This window comes from Pogona vitticeps, chromosome 4, assembly GCF_051106095.1.
Source record: "Pogona vitticeps strain Pit_001003342236 chromosome 4, PviZW2.1, whole genome shotgun sequence".
Taxonomy (NCBI): Eukaryota; Metazoa; Chordata; class Lepidosauria; order Squamata; family Agamidae; genus Pogona; species Pogona vitticeps.
The window spans coordinates 70,997,886-71,016,126 of NC_135786.1; the positions used below are offsets into that span (position 1 = coordinate 70,997,886).

Sequence of the window (18,241 nt, forward strand, 5' to 3'; positions counted from 1 at the left end):
GGATCTGGGATGTGGCAGTGTGTGTTTTGTGTGGGTACGAGGAAGGGGGGAACCAAAGGAAAAGTTTGCAAAAACTCTGGAGTTCTCCCTCCCCCCCCCGTTCCCCGAACCTCTCCAAAGATCAAGGCACGCGTCCTCCATGAAAAGCAACTAGTAATAAGACTGTTGTTCAGGCACAGCTGATCGGCAGGAGCTTTGCCCTGATCGCGGGGAAGCATTTCCCCGCGATCATCGCAAAGTGAATTTTCCCCATAGGGGCCATCGTAAAACGATCGCTCTTGCGATGGCAAAAAGTCCATCGCAAAGCGATTTCATCGTAAAACGGAGCAATCGGTATGCGAGGCACCACTGTATAATAAAAATACAATTAAACTACAAAGTAAGTTCACATCTTAAAATAAATCAAATTAAAAGCACAAGAAATAAAGAACATGAAAAGCACAAGTTCCACTCAGTCCAATTTGCTTCCTCCATGATCAGCCACTTCTTTGAATTAAAAAGATCTTGCTTACCAGTCCAGGGACAAAAAAGCATGGGGGAGGGTAGCCTAATCCCTTTTCATAGGTGTCTCTTTTCCTGCTTTTCAAGACTCCCTGCTTTCCTGACAATGTTGCTTATAAATTTATACACACTTAATGATTCACACTTTCCTGTTGTATGCCTTCGCCCCCCCCCCCCCCCCCCAAATCCCACTATTTTGCACAGCATGCAATTTGGCTTCAAAATGTTCTTACCTTATCTTGCTTTTGGTAGGTTTGCTTAATAAATGAACGTGTTATTTCATGGAGCTGACGTAAAGCTGGTACCACCCACACAAACTGAGGATTATGATGCTGGGATGACTATTTTAAAAAGATATAAATATATATGTTCATTATGTGCATGGAACAAACTTTCAAAGCTTCTAGATTATTTTTATATTTCCTATGCCTGCTATTTCTCCATTCCACTGTAGCAAATCAATTTTTATTGGGCCTATTTTCTATGTAGAACATATCCATAATTATGTTAACTAAGATATAATACAAGGAAAAGCTTTGAGAACCATATAATTCAATGCATTAGTGGGTCACATAAGAAAAGAGTCCAAACATCTAGAGCGGATTGGGGGAGAGCATAACAGACTGCAAGGCAAGGGGCGCAAGAAAAGAGTACCTGATCAGGTCAACTACAGCAGTTTCATAACTATGGTTCAATTGTTGGGAATAGGCATGGAACACCAACTTCCTCATTTCTGATAAAAAAGTGAGCAAAGTTGTTGAAGTCAAAGGGAAGTTGGTAACCACTATGGAATATGTTTGTGTTAGCATCTGTTACCATTCAGCTAGCTATAGCTATTAAGAATTAAAACTTACTGGCCAGAATCCTGTTATGTATATTTGGCAGCATGTCACCAGTGTGCAGTTGGAAATCAACATACAAACTTCCTAATTAATGGCAATTTACTGATGAAAATTATCAGTGGGTTTAACTAATAGGATTCCAGCCATTTTTAAAGGTCATCGAGGTAAACACATCCAATTATAGTCAGAGATTTCCCCTACCTGAATTCAAATCAAGACTTATTAGCTTTTTTATAAACAAAAGCTCAAGTTATTAAAGCATAGGAGGGACCACTTTTAGTATACAGTCAAAGGAGTGGGAACCTACAAACAACATGTCTTGGAGAGCTATCCCACACTATCTCTTACCTAGGCAGATATTGTGCAATTATATTATGCTCTTACGTTAATTTCATAACTAAATTCAGACAAATCTAAAAGTTCTTCAGCTTGGCACTATGAAAATGCTGAGCGGACAGCTTAACCCCACCCCCTCCATCCTCGTGTTCTTCATGCTTATAGAATGGAGTCTTCAGAAAACAATCCTGCTAGTTTTTAGTCTCTATGTACACGTATCAGCTTTACCTTCTACAAGCAGGAGAACTCCCTTAATAAACCAGTGCTCAAAATGTTCCCAGCTGGAGGAGGCATGAGAGATCTCCAATAAGCCAGCCTCTCTATAGCTCTGAGCACCACCTTCCAGTGTGTTTCAGGTAGCCTTTCAAAACATCCAGATCAGATGTAGGAATGGGGAGAGAAGATTGATGGGTGAGGGGGAAACGAACAAGCATTTGCTTTTTGCCTACAGTATTGTGCCAATAGAAACTCTGGTGAACCAAAAGCTCTCCACAGACAGAAAGAACTTTTGTATTTGCAAGAGGTAACAAAGTTTATTTGAACTTTAATACATTCTAATAATGTACACTACTGAGTTCACTTAAGCAACAATTTACTGTTGGAGCAAGAGTGTTCATGTTACCTGGGTCATTCGGGTTCTAAAAATTTAATTTTTTCCTGCCTAAATATCTCCAACAATTTCATTCTTGCAACTTTCACCAAAATTCCTCACTTTATTGGCAAAAAGCTTGTTTGAAACATATGGAAAAGACATACAATGGCTCTCTTAGAAAGAAAGCACACCAGTATAAGCACTCATAGTTTCCAAGGTATCCCCACAAAAGATGAGAAGTTACAGACTGATATAAGTTCTCATTCCTTACTAACAAAAAAAGAAAAAGAAAGAAAAAAAGCTGGATCTAGTAATAATATGAAAACATATTACATGATGACAACATACTTTCTAAAAACAAGACAAACCAACCCTCTTAATATCTTCTATGCATTTGATGATATAGCTTCTTTTAATTGCTTCCTTCACTGCATATGCATCACTAAGGATTGTCAAATGCTCCTCCAATGCCTGTTGAATCAAACTACTGGGTAATGTTGGAAGATGAGCCAAGTCCCAGAGAACCTCAAGAACCTGCAGGGATTTATCCAGAGAGATGATTATCACAATGCTTTACAGAAATTGGCATCTGTGTTTAATCAACAAATTAGGTTTTTTTGTTCATGCCTTTCCAGTTGTTGTCTCTACACGTGCTTCCCGACCAATGCGCCCTATCAGGCTTAAGAGTTTCTGTCTCACTCTGTCACTTTCAGACTCCCAGCTCTGCAAAAGAAATAGAAAAAAAGAGATGAATACAAAGCCTCATCAGAACAAATCAGTACAGTCTGCCATCACTGAATTTAGTTAAATTTAGATCTCAGATAACATATAATCTGGAAATGAAAACCATAATAAAGTTTAATTTTTTCTATGACTCTCATCTGATTCTGCAAGCATTCTTGAATTATACTGACAGTTATGTGATCTTTACTTCAGCTCAGCTAACAGCTGGATGTATGATTAGAATTAGACATGATTAGAATTAGATTCCAAACAAGTGCAGGATAACCTAGTTCAAAATGGAAATTCCAACTATAGTCAAACCAGGTTGAACACTCACATTGATATTTTAATTCAAAGTCATTATTTATAACTACCCAGTTGAACCATCACAGTAAATCTTTCAAAAGATTCCTGCAGTAAATCTAGTCAGACAGTTGCAGATAACTGGCAGCCAGCTGGTCTTGGCTTTACATCTCACCTGACTTATTCTATACTATTATTAGCAATCTTACTATTTTCATCAATATCTCTCGATTCAACTAATAAAACCAACATAATCCTAACATTATGTGGCATGCTACAAATCAGAGATGGGCATGAACCACTAGGTAGGTAGGTTGTGCTGGTTTGTCTATCAGTCCAACAGGTGTTCCGCAGTTTGGAGTCCTGGGCTTCCCTGCCCTTCCTCATCTGGGTGCTGCCTCTGTGTGGGCTCACATTGGTGGCAGTAGGGCTTGGAACTACAGAACACCTGTGGGACGACACCTGAATTGGCAATTCATGGCCATCTCTACTACACATTCATCACTGGAGTAACTAAGATTAATTGAAAGCAGAATGGGCCTGACCACATTACAATCTTCAAGATCAAACAAAGGAAGGAATGCATAAAATATTAATTTTCTTACTGCAGCCACAAATTTATTACATTGGAAACCTCACCTTCTGAATAAGGACAAAAAGATGACTCAGCTGCTCTGAGCTGAACTTGACAGCTGCTGCTGCAATGATACTATGGATGTTCTCTATCACAGTTGATGGCTGTCCTGACTTGAAGGAAAGAGAACAGAAAGTTAGGAGACAGGGTTTTAAAGGCAATTGGAAAGGAAACTAGAGATCCACAACACATACGAAGGCTGAAATAATTTGTACTCTACTCCTAGAAGAGTGAGCTAGTAGCCAACAAGCCAACCTCCATGTAATGGGATTTCATCTTGTATCACTGGGTACAACTAGCAGGGATTAATTCGGTAGATTTAAAAATCAGTATATGTACAAGCCTTTCAATGCCAATGAAAAAATGAAAGGACCAACCAAAGTAATAGTCTCAGCTGACTGAAAAAGAATACATACTGAAAGCCTTCATGTTTTCACATGTAGGTTTTGAAAAGAACAAACAGTACTTCAGTTATCTGACAGGTTCTGTGTTAGGGGCAGATACTGCTCTGGGTGTGTCCTTATCGGAATTAGTGACTCACAAATAGTTTCAGTTTTACATTTCAGTGCTCAGGAGACTGAAGGAACTTGAGAAATACAGGGGTGGAAGTACACTTAACAATAGGGTTACCTCAGTAAACAATTCTTTAAAGAAATATCATTCATTCATCTCTAAGAAGAGACCCTAATTCTGAGAACCTTGGACAGCAGAATTTCAGAAATAACTGGTCAGGGCTTGTAGAAATTAGCTAGCTTGCTCAGTCCTTAATTGACTTGTCTTGAATCAAGGTAAATTGCTACCATGCTACTTATTAAATCCTCAGAAGAGGTGACACTACGTTCAGTGTCAACTAGAATAATATCTGGAACCAGATTTTTAAATAATCCAGAAAAAGATGGTGTTTGGGACCCAGACTTGCAAATTTTTTCACCAAGTTCTTGGTGTCAGATGCTATACAGAAATAAAACAAGTTTCACAATCCTTGCCAAAATGAATTTCCCCCATAAATGATATTTGCACTGTACTCAAAATTCCCTCCCTTAGAATGATTTTAGACACTAAAAGGCCTTTTTGAAAACTGGAAATGGATGGCCAGTCATTTTCTTTTTCTAAAAAGGATCTTGTAAACAAAGTTTTAGGATGTTAAAAAGAACATATCACAGGTTTGAAGGAGGAGGAGGTGCTCAGAATAAATGCTGAAAGGTGTCAAGCTATTGCAACAGTACCAGCAATGAAGAGCTTTCTTACTACATCCAAAATGCATGTATCACATGCAGCATATTACATGCAAAATGCAGGCTCTGCAAGTTACAGACATTCTAAAGCATCCATAAGCCACATACTTAGTAAAAACTGTGTGCTCATTCTTATACATTAGTTCCTACATAAACCTTCAAACTGCATTTTACATTAAGCTCCTGGATATTCATTAATTGTGGTAAAGAATGAGCTTTCATCTTTCAATATATTCAACATTCAGGAGAACTCCACTTTGCCATGTCACGTACAAGCACTTTAATCAAATTGGTAGGAGGTGGAAGGAGAGAATATGTAGTCTTAACATATCTACATGGAATATGAACAGAACCAATTTACACAGAAATTATTACTGTAAGTAACTGCTCTGATAATTTATGCATGAAAAATGAAACACTAGAGTTCTCAGACCTTAAATATATTCCTCAAAGGGTAATAACCGAGCTGAGAAACCGAATAATGTCAGAATGTGGATGCACTGAATAAAACAGGTACATGGGCATAGATACACAGAATATGTCACAGCAATTGATCAAGATTCTAACAAAATATTTTGTGTCAAGATATTTTCCTCCATGCCCCCAACATGGCAGAATAGTAATGGACCACTCTGAATCAAACACTTCTTGAGGGCCTTGCTGCTCATTCCTGCCTTTTAAATGACAAATTTCAAGTGTTCCTTTCCCAACTTTCTATCATCCAGTATACATTTTCCTCATACATTCATCATTTCATCCACCAAATATCTCCGTACTCCCACCCACTCACCCTGTAGGATACAGTTCATCAGAGGATATACTGAAAGAGGCCGGCCTTAAACATTTAGGAACAAACTACTGCACATCCTCACCTGTATTCGCCAAATTTTTGTTAGCTCATCTAAAGATAATTTGCTTCCCAGGAGTTCAATAATTCCCTTTATACGATCACAATACTGTGCTTGGTCGATATTACCTAGCAGAAAAAATAACAAAACACAGTGAACCAAGCCAGGAAACATGTTTCGTTGTGCCTTGATGTGACAATAATATACACTACAACTTTCTGAAAAGAAAGTCTTGGGGTCAGATAGCTCCCCACTTTCAGCACATCTGCAAGGAAGCTTTGGGGAGCATTTTAGAATAACCAAAGCTTGACATATCATCCAAACTGTCTCTGGAGTTGTCTAAAAATGATTATTTGTAACTATGATTAATTGAAACAAGGTAATTCAGAATGACTGGCTGAAATCCTATTTTTAATTTTAAGAACATTTGTTTCAGTCCATTTCTAAGCAGAAAATAAAATTTTCTTTCTGTGATTCTTGGGGGCATGCATGCATGCACAAAGAGAATATGCCTGTGAACCCTAGAATCATGGTGAGGACTCATTTGCTGGCTAGGAGTGGACTGAAACTTATAAATTTTCATACATGAAGCAAAGGGATTTCAGCCACAGTTTATGAAAACAGCAATCATCTTTACACTTCAAATAAGACAAATTTAAGCAGAAACTTTCAGTCTGTTCTTCATGATTCTGCTGAAGGAGGGAATGAATATGTGGGACAATGCATCACCCCAAAGCTTCCTGAATATTCTCATATCCCTAAATTATGATTGAGACTATGTCCAAACACAGCCAGAATTCAGTTCTCTCCTTGAGCCTAAGAAATCCAGAAACAGAGGAGGAAGGGATGTTTTATATGCATGCTTACCTTCTAATGCAATTGATAGGACAGAGTTTTCCACCAGCCAATTTAATAATCGATCTGGATCTATTGCATTCTTTACTGATTTGGACACAGTGCTATCTTCAATTAGTTTTGTTACCTAAAAATAATTATAGACATTATCAGAAGTTTACAAGCAAAAAAAGAAGTTGTATTTTTTTTAAAAAAGAAAAATTAAAATGTAAGATCTCCATAAGTAGGATGTCTGTGCAAGGACCATAAATAGAAGTGTTTCAAAATTTGGTGACTGAGCAAGATTTGTCCTATTTTTCATTACAACGGAAGAAATTTACCATAGCAACAGTTAACTAATGCTAACATTAAATTTGAACAAAAATATTTGTTAATGCAAAATAAAACCTTAATAGTTGTCAAATTATCCACTCAACATGGTTCAAATGAAATTACAGCATTTACCAGAGGTACACTGTATTTTCTACCTGAAAGCTTTAGAAACAAAACTCGCAATTCATGTTATAGTTACGTCACTAGATTGAACATCATTTATACCCTCTCTTTTATTAACTACAATCATGAGTACTGTGTGGAAGGGATTGTCACTCTCAAATTGGCCTTCTCAGCCACACTAGACGCTTTTCCAAGACCTTTATATTCAGAGCATGTTACCATAGTCTCTCAAGGATGCCTATTTCATGAGTACTGATATTACCACACTGTAACTATTTAATCACACCTAATTTGATTCACTAAGTTCACTATAAAGCACTTACTTCTTTGAGAGAGTTCATTTTTGCACTGAAATGTGGTGATTTCAACATACGCAATAGGATGTCTAATCGCAAATCATCCACTACTGTTACTAAATCAGGTTGAAAACGCATACAAAGAAGCTTGATGGCAGACAAGAGTTCAGGGATGCTGACGAGCCTCTGTGAAAAATAAGAATTATGAATACTTTGTAGATACACTAACTGTGAACTCTAACATGGAATAGACCACACGACATGGTATAGACTCATAGCACATAAATACTCAGATGTCAGTCCCATTAAATTCAATAGGATGAAATCTGAAGTGAGTTCTCACAAGATTAGGCAGAAGACTCTGGAGAGATTATAATGCTAACTCGGGAGACCTGGTACAAGGAGTACTCCATGTACCATTGGTAAGATGAATGGTCTAGAAATCAAATCAAATCAAATCAAATCAAATCAATGAACGAATGAATGAATGAATGAATGAATGAATGAATGAATGAATGAATGAATGAATAAATAAATAAATAAATTTTGGGATCTATATATGAATCACCTACAAATGGGCATTACCAGCTGTGTTGCAAAGTACGTATCACCAGCCTTTTGGGACTATATAGCAATTATTTCCTAAGTGGACAGCAATATTTTTCATGGAAGCACTGAAGAACTTGTAGGTGAAATACATCTGTGGTGTATATTTTTAAACTCTGTTTTATTTACAAAATATCATAATAGTATTGGTTATATCAGCATTTAATTTTGTGCCTCAATATTGCATTAAGTTTATCTTCTTTCTGTACTTTCCTTAAATTCCCTTTTCTTTCCTTTGCTATTCTGTTAAGGTTTGGGTTGGTTTATTCCTGTTTTCAGTTTTTTCCCTGTAAGTTCATATAAGTCCCTACTCCAATAGTGCCACTGCACTATCTCAAGGTCCACTAACACCAATGGAGATAAATTTGTAAAATATGTACAAAGGAGGGACCAACATAGTTTTGCACTGTGTAACCAACTGCACATGTATGTTTTTGTTGTGTTGTACTATCACTTCTGTGATGGTTTAATCAATGCAAATATGCTCGTAGTTTTTTAAATCTGCTAACGTCATGCTGAATCTAGGCCAGGATTACAGTTTACGTGTGTGGTCTTATACAGAGTTACTTCAAATTCATTATCCCTAAAGATAGCACAGGAACAAGGTTAAGATCACATTATCCTTTGAAGCAAGTGTGCCTAATTTTTAGGATATTAACCTAATTTACACACATCACACTAAATATCTATCACTCTGAATAATCACAAAATTTACAGCAAATCAGGTAAAAAAGTAGTAATTAGAACTCTTACTTTTGTAGAATTGTACCTTTGTAGAAAGGTACAGCAGATAAAGATATACATGACTATAAATACGCGAACCAGCCAAAAGAAGATTGCAGCTTTTCATTCAGTGTGAATATCTAAAAGTAATTCCCCACAGAATATGTAACAATGCTCTTATTGGAGGTAGGCAATTTCTGGAGGAAAAATGCTCCACCAAGTATACCTGCTCCAAAAACACCCACATTTTTTACACCTAAATGGAAACATTTTGGGGTAACATGATTTGCCTTATAAACCTGATTTCACTGCTGAGGGGCATCTTTAGGCCTTAAAAGTCTTCACTCCACCCCCTCTGAAATAGGGAGTGACCAAGCAGCAACTGTTTCACATTTTACTACTTGTTGGGGAACATCACTAGAAACAAGTTTGTGGACCTCCCACCATGCTGGCTACTTAAAGAACAGTGCATTGGACTGGATGGGACTCTGATCTAATCTAGCATGGCTATTCTTCTGTTTTTATATGATCGTCACTTTTTTTTACTTTGTCATGCATTAGTCAAAGACTAAAAGATAGTATGGGGGCAATGTAATTAGCCAAGGAAGTGTAAGCTGTATAGACATTCTTGGTTGTATTTAGGAAATGATATTCTACCTTGTCTTTCAGGTCCTTCTCCTCAACATTCTGTACATATTTAATCATATTATGAATAACTGGATCCAACATGGGCTATAAAACAAGAAGACAATAATTCCATATGTAAGAGACAATATATTATTCCCCAGGTCTTTACTGTAATCAATTGCTTCAATTCTTATACCTAGTGACATATAATACGGTTCAAAATACTGCAGTTGGAAAGCTAAAATCAACAACCATTTCCGCATGAACAATAATATTATTAACATGAAATTTTTAGGAAAATGGCCATCTGCTAAGCATTCCAAACACAAACTATTCATAGCTAAAACAGATGTGAGCCAAGTACTGTAGGTTATATTTGGACCAGATGGCATCCAGTGATTGCTTGACTGGAAAACCAATTGCATAATCAAACTTCCTTTTTATAAGAACTTCCTCCAACACCTCTAGAGACCCTCCTTAAGTCTATGAGCCCTCCTTCCACTACAGTGGTGCAAGGAGGAAAACATTAGAACTAGACAAAGAATGGAGGGTCTTCTGCTGATCTTGAGACAAGTCGTCACCTCCCACTACAGCAGACCCCATTGATACAATTGACAATGTTCAGAAGAGTCTTCTGGAGATATTTTTCAGAGACATATGAGGGATGTCAGTTATACATGCTGCCTTCTATGCAACCTTTTGATATCTTCTTAATATAAAGTATATATACATCATACTGATCTCTGACAGATTATAGATTATCTGGAAGCTAATCCCATGGAAACCCAATGGTGTTCTTTCTGCTTTACAACAATGAATAATACTAGGAGCACTGTTTTGACAAATCATTATTTGCACTAATTTAAAACCAACCAACCAACCAACCAACCAACCAACCAACCAACCAACCAACCAACCAACCAACCAACCAACCAACCGCATTTGTCCTAAAACAATTTAAAGGAGCAATAGAAGTCCATTACCTGCACTACTGAAGAGTTGAGATATTCTGCACAAACTCCTAAAGGCTGGACCAGTGCAGAGACTGCCTAGAAGAAAGAGCAGTATTTGAGAACATATATACAAGAAAAACCAAAAGACGTTAGTTGAGAAATGCTAGATAAATGAATAAACAAGTTTCAAGCATGCTAGAGGAGAGTGTCATCTGTTAATATGAACTAACAAACAATAGGGAAGACCAGAGATGAGAATTTCAAATTTTTTGAAGTACAGCCCCCTTAGTTCTGCTGAAATTGCCCCAGACAGAATTCTGGGAGCTTTAGCCCAAATTGGGGGGGGGGGGGACGATCTGAGGTGTTTGAAAGAACTTACAGCCAGTGCATAAATGAAAAAAAGATCTCTTCACTTCTAAAGCAGAGGAACTGGCTGGGTGGGGCTAAACTCCATGGCACTGCTAAGCACTGTGGTACTGTAGTTTCTGGAAAGGTACATGAGGGGCAGGGATATTGCAATACTCCTAACTGAGGCATCTCTTCTCATCGATGCAGCACCTGCAAGTTATATCATACACCTGAGAGGGCTTTTTTTTTTGAGAGGGCTAAAGCCCCAGCATTCTGGCTAAGGCAATTCCAGCAGATTTCTGGGTGTTGCAGTTTAAAAAAATATATAAATATCCAACCTTAAACAAGACACAAGTCTCTACAGCTCAAATATCATATACAGGTCACTGGCAATGTAACTTTACAGCCTTTTCACAATGTAACAGTTTAAACAAACAAGGATTCTTTTGGCACCTTAAAGACTACCATACTTTTGTCTGGCACAAAATAAAGGTACAGTACTCTCATCTACCATAGCCCTTTTCTTTAGCTGACAAGTGGGCTAGAGTCAGCAAAAGCTTATGTCAAATAAAACATTTTAGTCTTCAAGCTACTACAAGCCTGTTATTTTTAAAGCAACAGGACTAACACTGCTAAAACCAGTCCACCCCCAGAAACATTTAGTGTCTACATTAACGTTATAGCAATGGGAAATTTAGAATAAATCAACCACAGTAGTACATTGTGAAAGATTAAGAAAGAATGCTTAGCTTACCCCAAGTTCGATATCTTCTGTATGAAGTTTTGACTGAATTGCAGAAAACCCACCTAATTCTGCAAACTAGAGGAAGACAAAAGGTAGAAAACTTTAGTTTGAGGGTGAAGAGTTGATTCTCGTCAATAAGACAGGTCCTTTCTCCTATAGCTGGATGACATCAGGACATGACCACACCCAACACCACTGGCTTCCCATGTTACTATGGCCAGGGACACAACTTTACTCCCTTTCCCCCCTCTCAGCACAGGACGGTCAAGACAGAGCAGTTAGCTAGCATTTCAAGAAACAGCTGAGTTCTGAGACTGAAAGTAAGACAGGTACTCAAATGCTAAGCTTGGTGTGTGTTACTCCACCTCCTTGAGGAAGGCAACCTCAACTGACAACCTGAGAACTGGCTGAGTTCTGACTTCTGGACTTTGTCAGCTCTTGAATCAATTGTTGACTGCGATGCATTTTGCACCTACTTTTCCAGTACGGTACATGCAGTTCTTAAGGGAAATAAAGCTGGCTCTCCAGTTGCAGAGATCCTGCTTCAGCTCCATCTCTTACCTGAGGAGACAGGGTTCCTGGTGAACTTCTAAGACCAGTTTGGGGACACCAGTGGCCAAATCTGACCAGCAGGCCTTAGAAAGGGACATGCCCAGACAAGCATTGGTTCCTTCATATCACCTATCATTGGAAATGGATGTCCTGGGTCTGAGAACTTTACTATTCCAGTAATAGAGAGCAAAACTAAAAACCAGCCCACATAACTTAAGAAAGGACAACGCAAGTAATGTTGTTGCAGTACCTGTTCTCTCCTTAAAAACCTGATTCCTTTTTGGTCATGCTTTCACCCTCAGGAATATTTTATAGTATGAATTTTAATATGTATAAGCAATGACACACATCATCACCGTATTCTGAGCAGAGATTTACACAGAACTCTACTATGAGCTGTCAAGTTGCATCAAATGTATAGCAACCCCATTAGGGTTTTCAAGGCTTGTCGGATATTTAAGGAGTTTTTTTAATAGTGTCACCTCCTAGCAAGTTTCCATGGCCAAGTGGGGAAAGTTGAGTCCTAGCCCATCACTCTATCTACCACATCACACCGAACTTTAGGCTCTCCAAAACAGTGATAAAGATTAGTTACTCTGATGCCAAAATAATTTATTTATCCAGTTACTCAATCTCGTCATTTGCTTCCTACTTTTTTCTATACCCAGCACAAATTCTCCCTCTTTCATGTTTCTACATATGGTCTTCATGTTATGTCAGTCCTTATTTGTAAACTTCCTTCCCCTCAAACTTTCCTGCTTTTCTATTTATTTACCTTGTTTGCTAAGTCCACAAACTACACACTTAATCTTTGAGTAAAGAATATTTACATTCACTTACCCTGTTCACTAAGTCCACAAGCCATCCATGTGGTTCCTAGTCAATTGAGAAGTTAAGAAATTAGCAAAATTTTGTAATATAGGCAATCTGTAAAATATTGGTATTCTAAATTTGTTTAGGGCTCTAGACCTCTGGGTAGTTTGGGCGGCATATAAATTGAATAAATAAATAAAATAAATAAATAAATAAATTACACTCATGGTTGCTGCAAATACAAAATACTATATTGCTGCTAAAAGCTCTTCAGAAAAGGCTTCTAAGCTGTCCTGTTGTTCTGATTAGCACTATTCACTTACCAGCATTTCCAAACTATCCCACACACTACACCAGAACACAGAGTTCTATCTCCTGTCCTCTGAAGATGCCAGACACAGAGACTGGCGAAACATTAGGAAGAAAAACCTCCAGAACATGGCCAAACAGCCCAAAAAACCTACAACAACCATCAGATCCCAGCCATGAAAGCTTTCTAGAATACATAAATTAGAATGTTGTGATAAATCTAGAGTTTAAGGCTGCTAGAGGAGGAGAAACCTTAACTCATAATGGAGTAGTGGTTACAACCCCACTTCTTTGTGTCTGTAAAAGTAGATAGTAACCCATGAAAGCTCATAAGGAAATATATTTGTTAGTTTTAAAGATGCCACAAATTCTGCAATCCAGTATTGAATTGCAACTAGAGTAGGCCCACTGACTCAGCAGGGATTTGGTAAATCAACTCCTCTGTAGTTTTCCAAACAGCATTCGGACATTGGTAGGGACAAATGATGTGAAATTTTTTTGAAAGTCCCCTAGCTGAAACTTCTTTGATTAAAACAGAAAATTAAAGATATTATATTGCTTCCTTTGTATCTCTAGTAAAGGTAAAGGTTCCCCTTGACATTTAGTCCAGTCGTGTCCGACTCTAGGGCGCGGTGCTCATCCCCATCTCCAAGCCGTAGAGCCAGCATTTGTCCATAGACAGTTTCTGTGGTCACGTGGCTAGCGCGACTAGACATGGAATGTTACCTTCCCACTATGGTGGTACCTATTTATCTACTTGTATTTACATGCTTTTGAACCGCTAGGTTGGCAGGAGCTAGGACAAGCGACGAGAGCTCACTCCGTCGCGTGGATTTGATTTTACGACTGCTGGTCTTCCGACCTTGCAGCACAGAAGCTTCTGCGGTTTAACCCACGGTGCCACCACATCCCTCTTTTTGTATCACTACAAAGGGGTAAAAATACTAAAACAAACAAACAAATTGAAGGGCTATTAGGATGGCACTGCTACAGTATCATTACCATTTAGTTTTGTCTGTTTTCCTGGATATAATTAATAAGTCCTTATCATAGCCAAACTAGCAAAACAATAATACATCAAAAGCCATTGACTGTAAAACAGCCTGAAAGCTGTGTCAGACGCATAAGGCAGGAAAATGGCCATACTTCTTTCAGGTGACACATGTACAACACAATTTGTTAAATATTACATTGAATAAAGGAAATATACACATATTTACTTTCTGGAAGGTGGAAATGGGTGAGACAGCATACATATTCCCTTCCCCAAATACGTCTGCCCAGTTCCTTTGGCACACTTTCATTCGATTCTTAAAATGGTACTCATTGTCAGGATTAAAGGCCTAGATAAAGGAGTATGAAAAAAACCAGAGACACACAGTTAGCAATGTTCAAGACAATTCAAAGAAGATGCATTGCATACATATTCATTGTCTAAATATATTAATAAACCAATTAATTACCAACTACTCCTTTCAAAGAAAGAGACAGAAAATGTTTAGTACACAAGCCTTTACAAAGTAATGTCTAAATAGCTCAATACTTAAGAATTAACAGAACTCATTTTTCTTTGCACTTTAAAGTCTGCATTCGCTTATGTATATACTATCCTGATATGCATACATAGAAAGATGACAGTTATACCTGAGAATTTTAACAAGGCATGTTTTCAATTATATGATCCCTACCTCCTCACATATTTAGGAGGAAAACTTGGGATGGGGGGGATGCTCCTATCACTTTCCTGCAGGAGAAAGAGACTGATAAATGGGGATATAAAATCCTGCAGCTATTGTTCAGTAGTAGGACTCTGAGGCCTACCAGAAGGCACAGATTCAAATCTGTATGCGTCTTACCATTCTTTCCCATGGGATATTTATCAATGATAACAAGCATGATCTCTTAGGTGCTGAATACTGAATCTCTGGTGAACAGTATCTGATACCAGAAACCTCCCTTATTCAGAGATGAACAAAGTTCTTTTTTTGGCATGAATTTCTGAACGCCCCAAAATAGCATGGTCGTCAGTGACAGTGGCTATGCTGGCTGAGGTATTCTGAGAGCTGGAGTCCTACTTTTTGCACTAGGAGAGCAGAGGCACATTCCTTTGCGTCTGAGCAAAAGCAGTGGCATCACAAATGAACCTGATGGCCCCAATTTCTGTCTGTGTTAGAAAGTACAGCAAAAAAGTAGAACCCTACATGTGAACAATATTCTACTAAACTAGCTGACAAGCATGAATGTGTGACTTAAAACTTCTGGACTTCATTTTAAAAAGAAATTGAAATTTAACTTTAATCCATGTGCAGTTCTTTTGCATCAGGAAGAAGCTGAAATCAATAACTCTATACAAGTATTTACCAGGGATTAAGTTCCACTAAAGTTCTGGGTTGATACACCCAATAGTACCTACTTCTCAGCAGAAATGTGCAGAACTGCACTGGAAATTTTTCTTTATTTACATTGTTTCCCACTAGCAATTGAAGCATTTTATTTCATCAGTCATTAGAAGATGTCTACCCAATGTATCTCAATTACCACCATTGTATAAATGGAGAGACTCCTGCTTAAATAGCACAATTCTGCATAACAAATTCAAAACAAAGGAGACTTGAAAAGTTATGTTCAAATCATGCTTATAATTTGAAAAAAAAATCATGCTGCTAACTACTGTTCCAAACAAATAATGAAAATAGCACTGCCTTTGATAAAGCTTAATTTCATTTTCCTGCCCAAGGAAGCAGAAATTTTCTAGGCTAGATGAACGCTGGTTATATTACTGGAAAGAATCAAACCAAATTTTACCAATAATATAACACAGCTGATCATTTTGATAGTACAATTCCATTTATTTCATTTCGGAAGCTGTGGCTCATGCTACAATATGTGATTTGAAATATGCAAACTATTCAATAATGGAATGTTAGTATATACACACAGGCTCTGACTGCCTGCCATGCAACTATTATACTAACCATTTAAAACCTAAAGGATGAACAGAGCTTCCAAACAACAGTTTGAAGTTGCTTGACGGAAAGCCTCCAGAAATGAGGAATAGCCATAATTGTTTTTTTTAAAAATTCAGCTACCATGGCAACTTAGTCAGATTCCTTGAAAACCATGTTTTCTGACCAGTTTGCTGGTTGAGAGTGCCTGTTTATTCAAGCAGCACACTAAATCACTGTTAAAAGCCTTGTTTCCCATGGTTTGGCATGATATCTCAAAACAGTCTTTATGCAGACAGGAGGAAGCCAAAAAAATTCAGTCTCAGATTTTACATTTAAAAAAATATATACATTTAAAAATGTACAGATACTGGGTTTCAACACTTTTATTTTAAACAGCCTCAAGAAGATCAAGTTATTACAGTACCATTGTAAGTACAGCCAGAAGACCAACAGGTATAGGATCTTGCTTTATTCGCTCTGCAGCCAGATCTACTAGAAGCATCAACATGTTGTAGATTCCCTCATGGATTTCAGTACCCCATTTATGAACAGCACTTGATGTTAACAGCTGCAAAGGGAGCATAGTATATGTCACAATGATAGCAGTAATCCATGTTAGTGCCTAAGGCACTGAAATATTGACATTTTTATTTAAGCAAAAGTTAACTTTAGTTAACAGATGTGTACCCAACTATTACATTTGATACTCGGTGATGATATTCAATACAATTTACCGTATTTTTTGCACCGTTAAGATGCACTTCCCCCCCCCCAAAAAAAGAGGGGTAGAAACTCTGTGCGTCTTATGGAGCGAAGGTGGTGACTTCGCCCCCACTGGCCCCAAGCCTCAAAACACTGCCAGAAGCTGGCGATTTTACCCCCCTGCACCCGTGGGGGGGTGGGGGCAGCGTGGCAAGGGTCCGAGGGAGCCTTCCAGGACCCTTGCCACGCTGCCCCCACCCCTGCACGGGGCCAGAGGGGGTGAAATCGCCATCTTCTGGGGCTCTTCTGAAGCTTCCCAAGCCTCAAAAGAGCCCCAGAAGGTGGCGATTTTGCCCCCTCTGACCCCTGGGGGGGGCAGGGTGAGTCTCTAAAGGGTCCTGGAACACAACTTAGGACCCTTTGGAGGCTCACCCTGCCCCCCCTCCGGGCTAGAGGGGGCGAAATCGCAACCTTCTGGGGCTCTTCTGAAGCTTCCCAAACCTCAAAAGAGCCCCAGAAGGTGGCGATTTTGCTCCCTCTGCCCTTCAGGGGGAGCTGGGGGAGCCTCCAAAAGGTCCTAAGTTGTGTTCCATAAGACGGACCTCTCCATAAGGCTCATCAATTTTTAGAAGAAAACAGATTTTTTTCCTGTTTTCTTCTCCTAAAAATTTGGTGCGTCTTATGGAGAGGTGCATCTTATGGAGCGAAAAATACGGTACTTGCAGTAGCATTTGAAGTAAATGTCAAAAAGATGTAAATCCTTATTTTGAGTCATATACAACCATCAGTCCTATCCACAACAGTTCAAAGTGTGCCATTCTCCCATAAGTACCTTTTTGAAAGCTTCTGGCATACATCTATCCATAAATCTTCTGCAATTTTCATCAGAATCAGAAAGTCCTTTTCAAAGGGCAGAAAAGAAAAGAGTTAAAATTGTACAGACCCTTGGAAGCAATGGATTAAAATTCAAAGGGTCACCCAAACCAGTTCTATTTCTCAGATATTTTGTTGGCTGACATTTACATTATTGTGCAACCATGTAAGGATGTTTCATGATGAGTAGCTGCTATGACATCATTGTTTGATAGTGGTATGCTGCTGTGCTGCAAACAAGAAATAGTACTCTCAGACAGCATCCACAAGAAATCACTTTCAGCTGTATGTCCCGCAGCTCACTGATCTAGCATGTCACGTAAAATCGCATGAAAGGGCAGACACATGAGCATGCTGACCTAATAAGTATACTTATCTATAAGGCTTCTTACCGTAATACAGGAACACACAATTTTTCCGGGGGGGGGGGAGTGAGAGACAC

At 38.4% G+C, this 18,241-nt stretch overlaps 1 protein-coding gene across 3 annotated transcripts in view; it reads right to left on the reverse strand.

Annotated features, from left to right (window-relative positions):
• Window positions 1-18,241, reverse strand: part of USP24 (ubiquitin specific peptidase 24) — a 99,414-nt gene that overhangs the window by 63,771 nt on the left and 17,402 nt on the right. For all 3 annotated transcript variants that reach the window (XR_002301115.3, XM_072997663.2, XM_020799678.3), the window contains exons 3-16: window positions 17,759-17,826; window positions 16,649-16,792; window positions 14,497-14,619; window positions 12,995-13,030; window positions 11,612-11,677; window positions 10,540-10,605; window positions 9,587-9,661; window positions 7,628-7,786; window positions 6,882-6,996; window positions 6,039-6,142; window positions 3,937-4,044; window positions 2,899-2,994; window positions 2,644-2,805; window positions 735-842 (exon numbers count right to left, since the gene is read on the reverse strand). Coding sequence is in view for 2 of the 3 variants with exons in the window: in XM_072997663.2 (XP_072853764.2) it covers window positions 735-842; window positions 2,644-2,805; window positions 2,899-2,994; window positions 3,937-4,044; window positions 6,039-6,142; window positions 6,882-6,996; window positions 7,628-7,786; window positions 9,587-9,661; window positions 10,540-10,605; window positions 11,612-11,677; window positions 12,995-13,030; window positions 14,497-14,619; window positions 16,649-16,792; window positions 17,759-17,826 (1,430 nt within the window). In the remaining variant the exon portion in view is untranslated. The remainder of the gene's footprint in view (window positions 1-734; window positions 843-2,643; window positions 2,806-2,898; window positions 2,995-3,936; window positions 4,045-6,038; window positions 6,143-6,881; window positions 6,997-7,627; window positions 7,787-9,586; window positions 9,662-10,539; window positions 10,606-11,611; window positions 11,678-12,994; window positions 13,031-14,496; window positions 14,620-16,648; window positions 16,793-17,758; window positions 17,827-18,241) is intronic.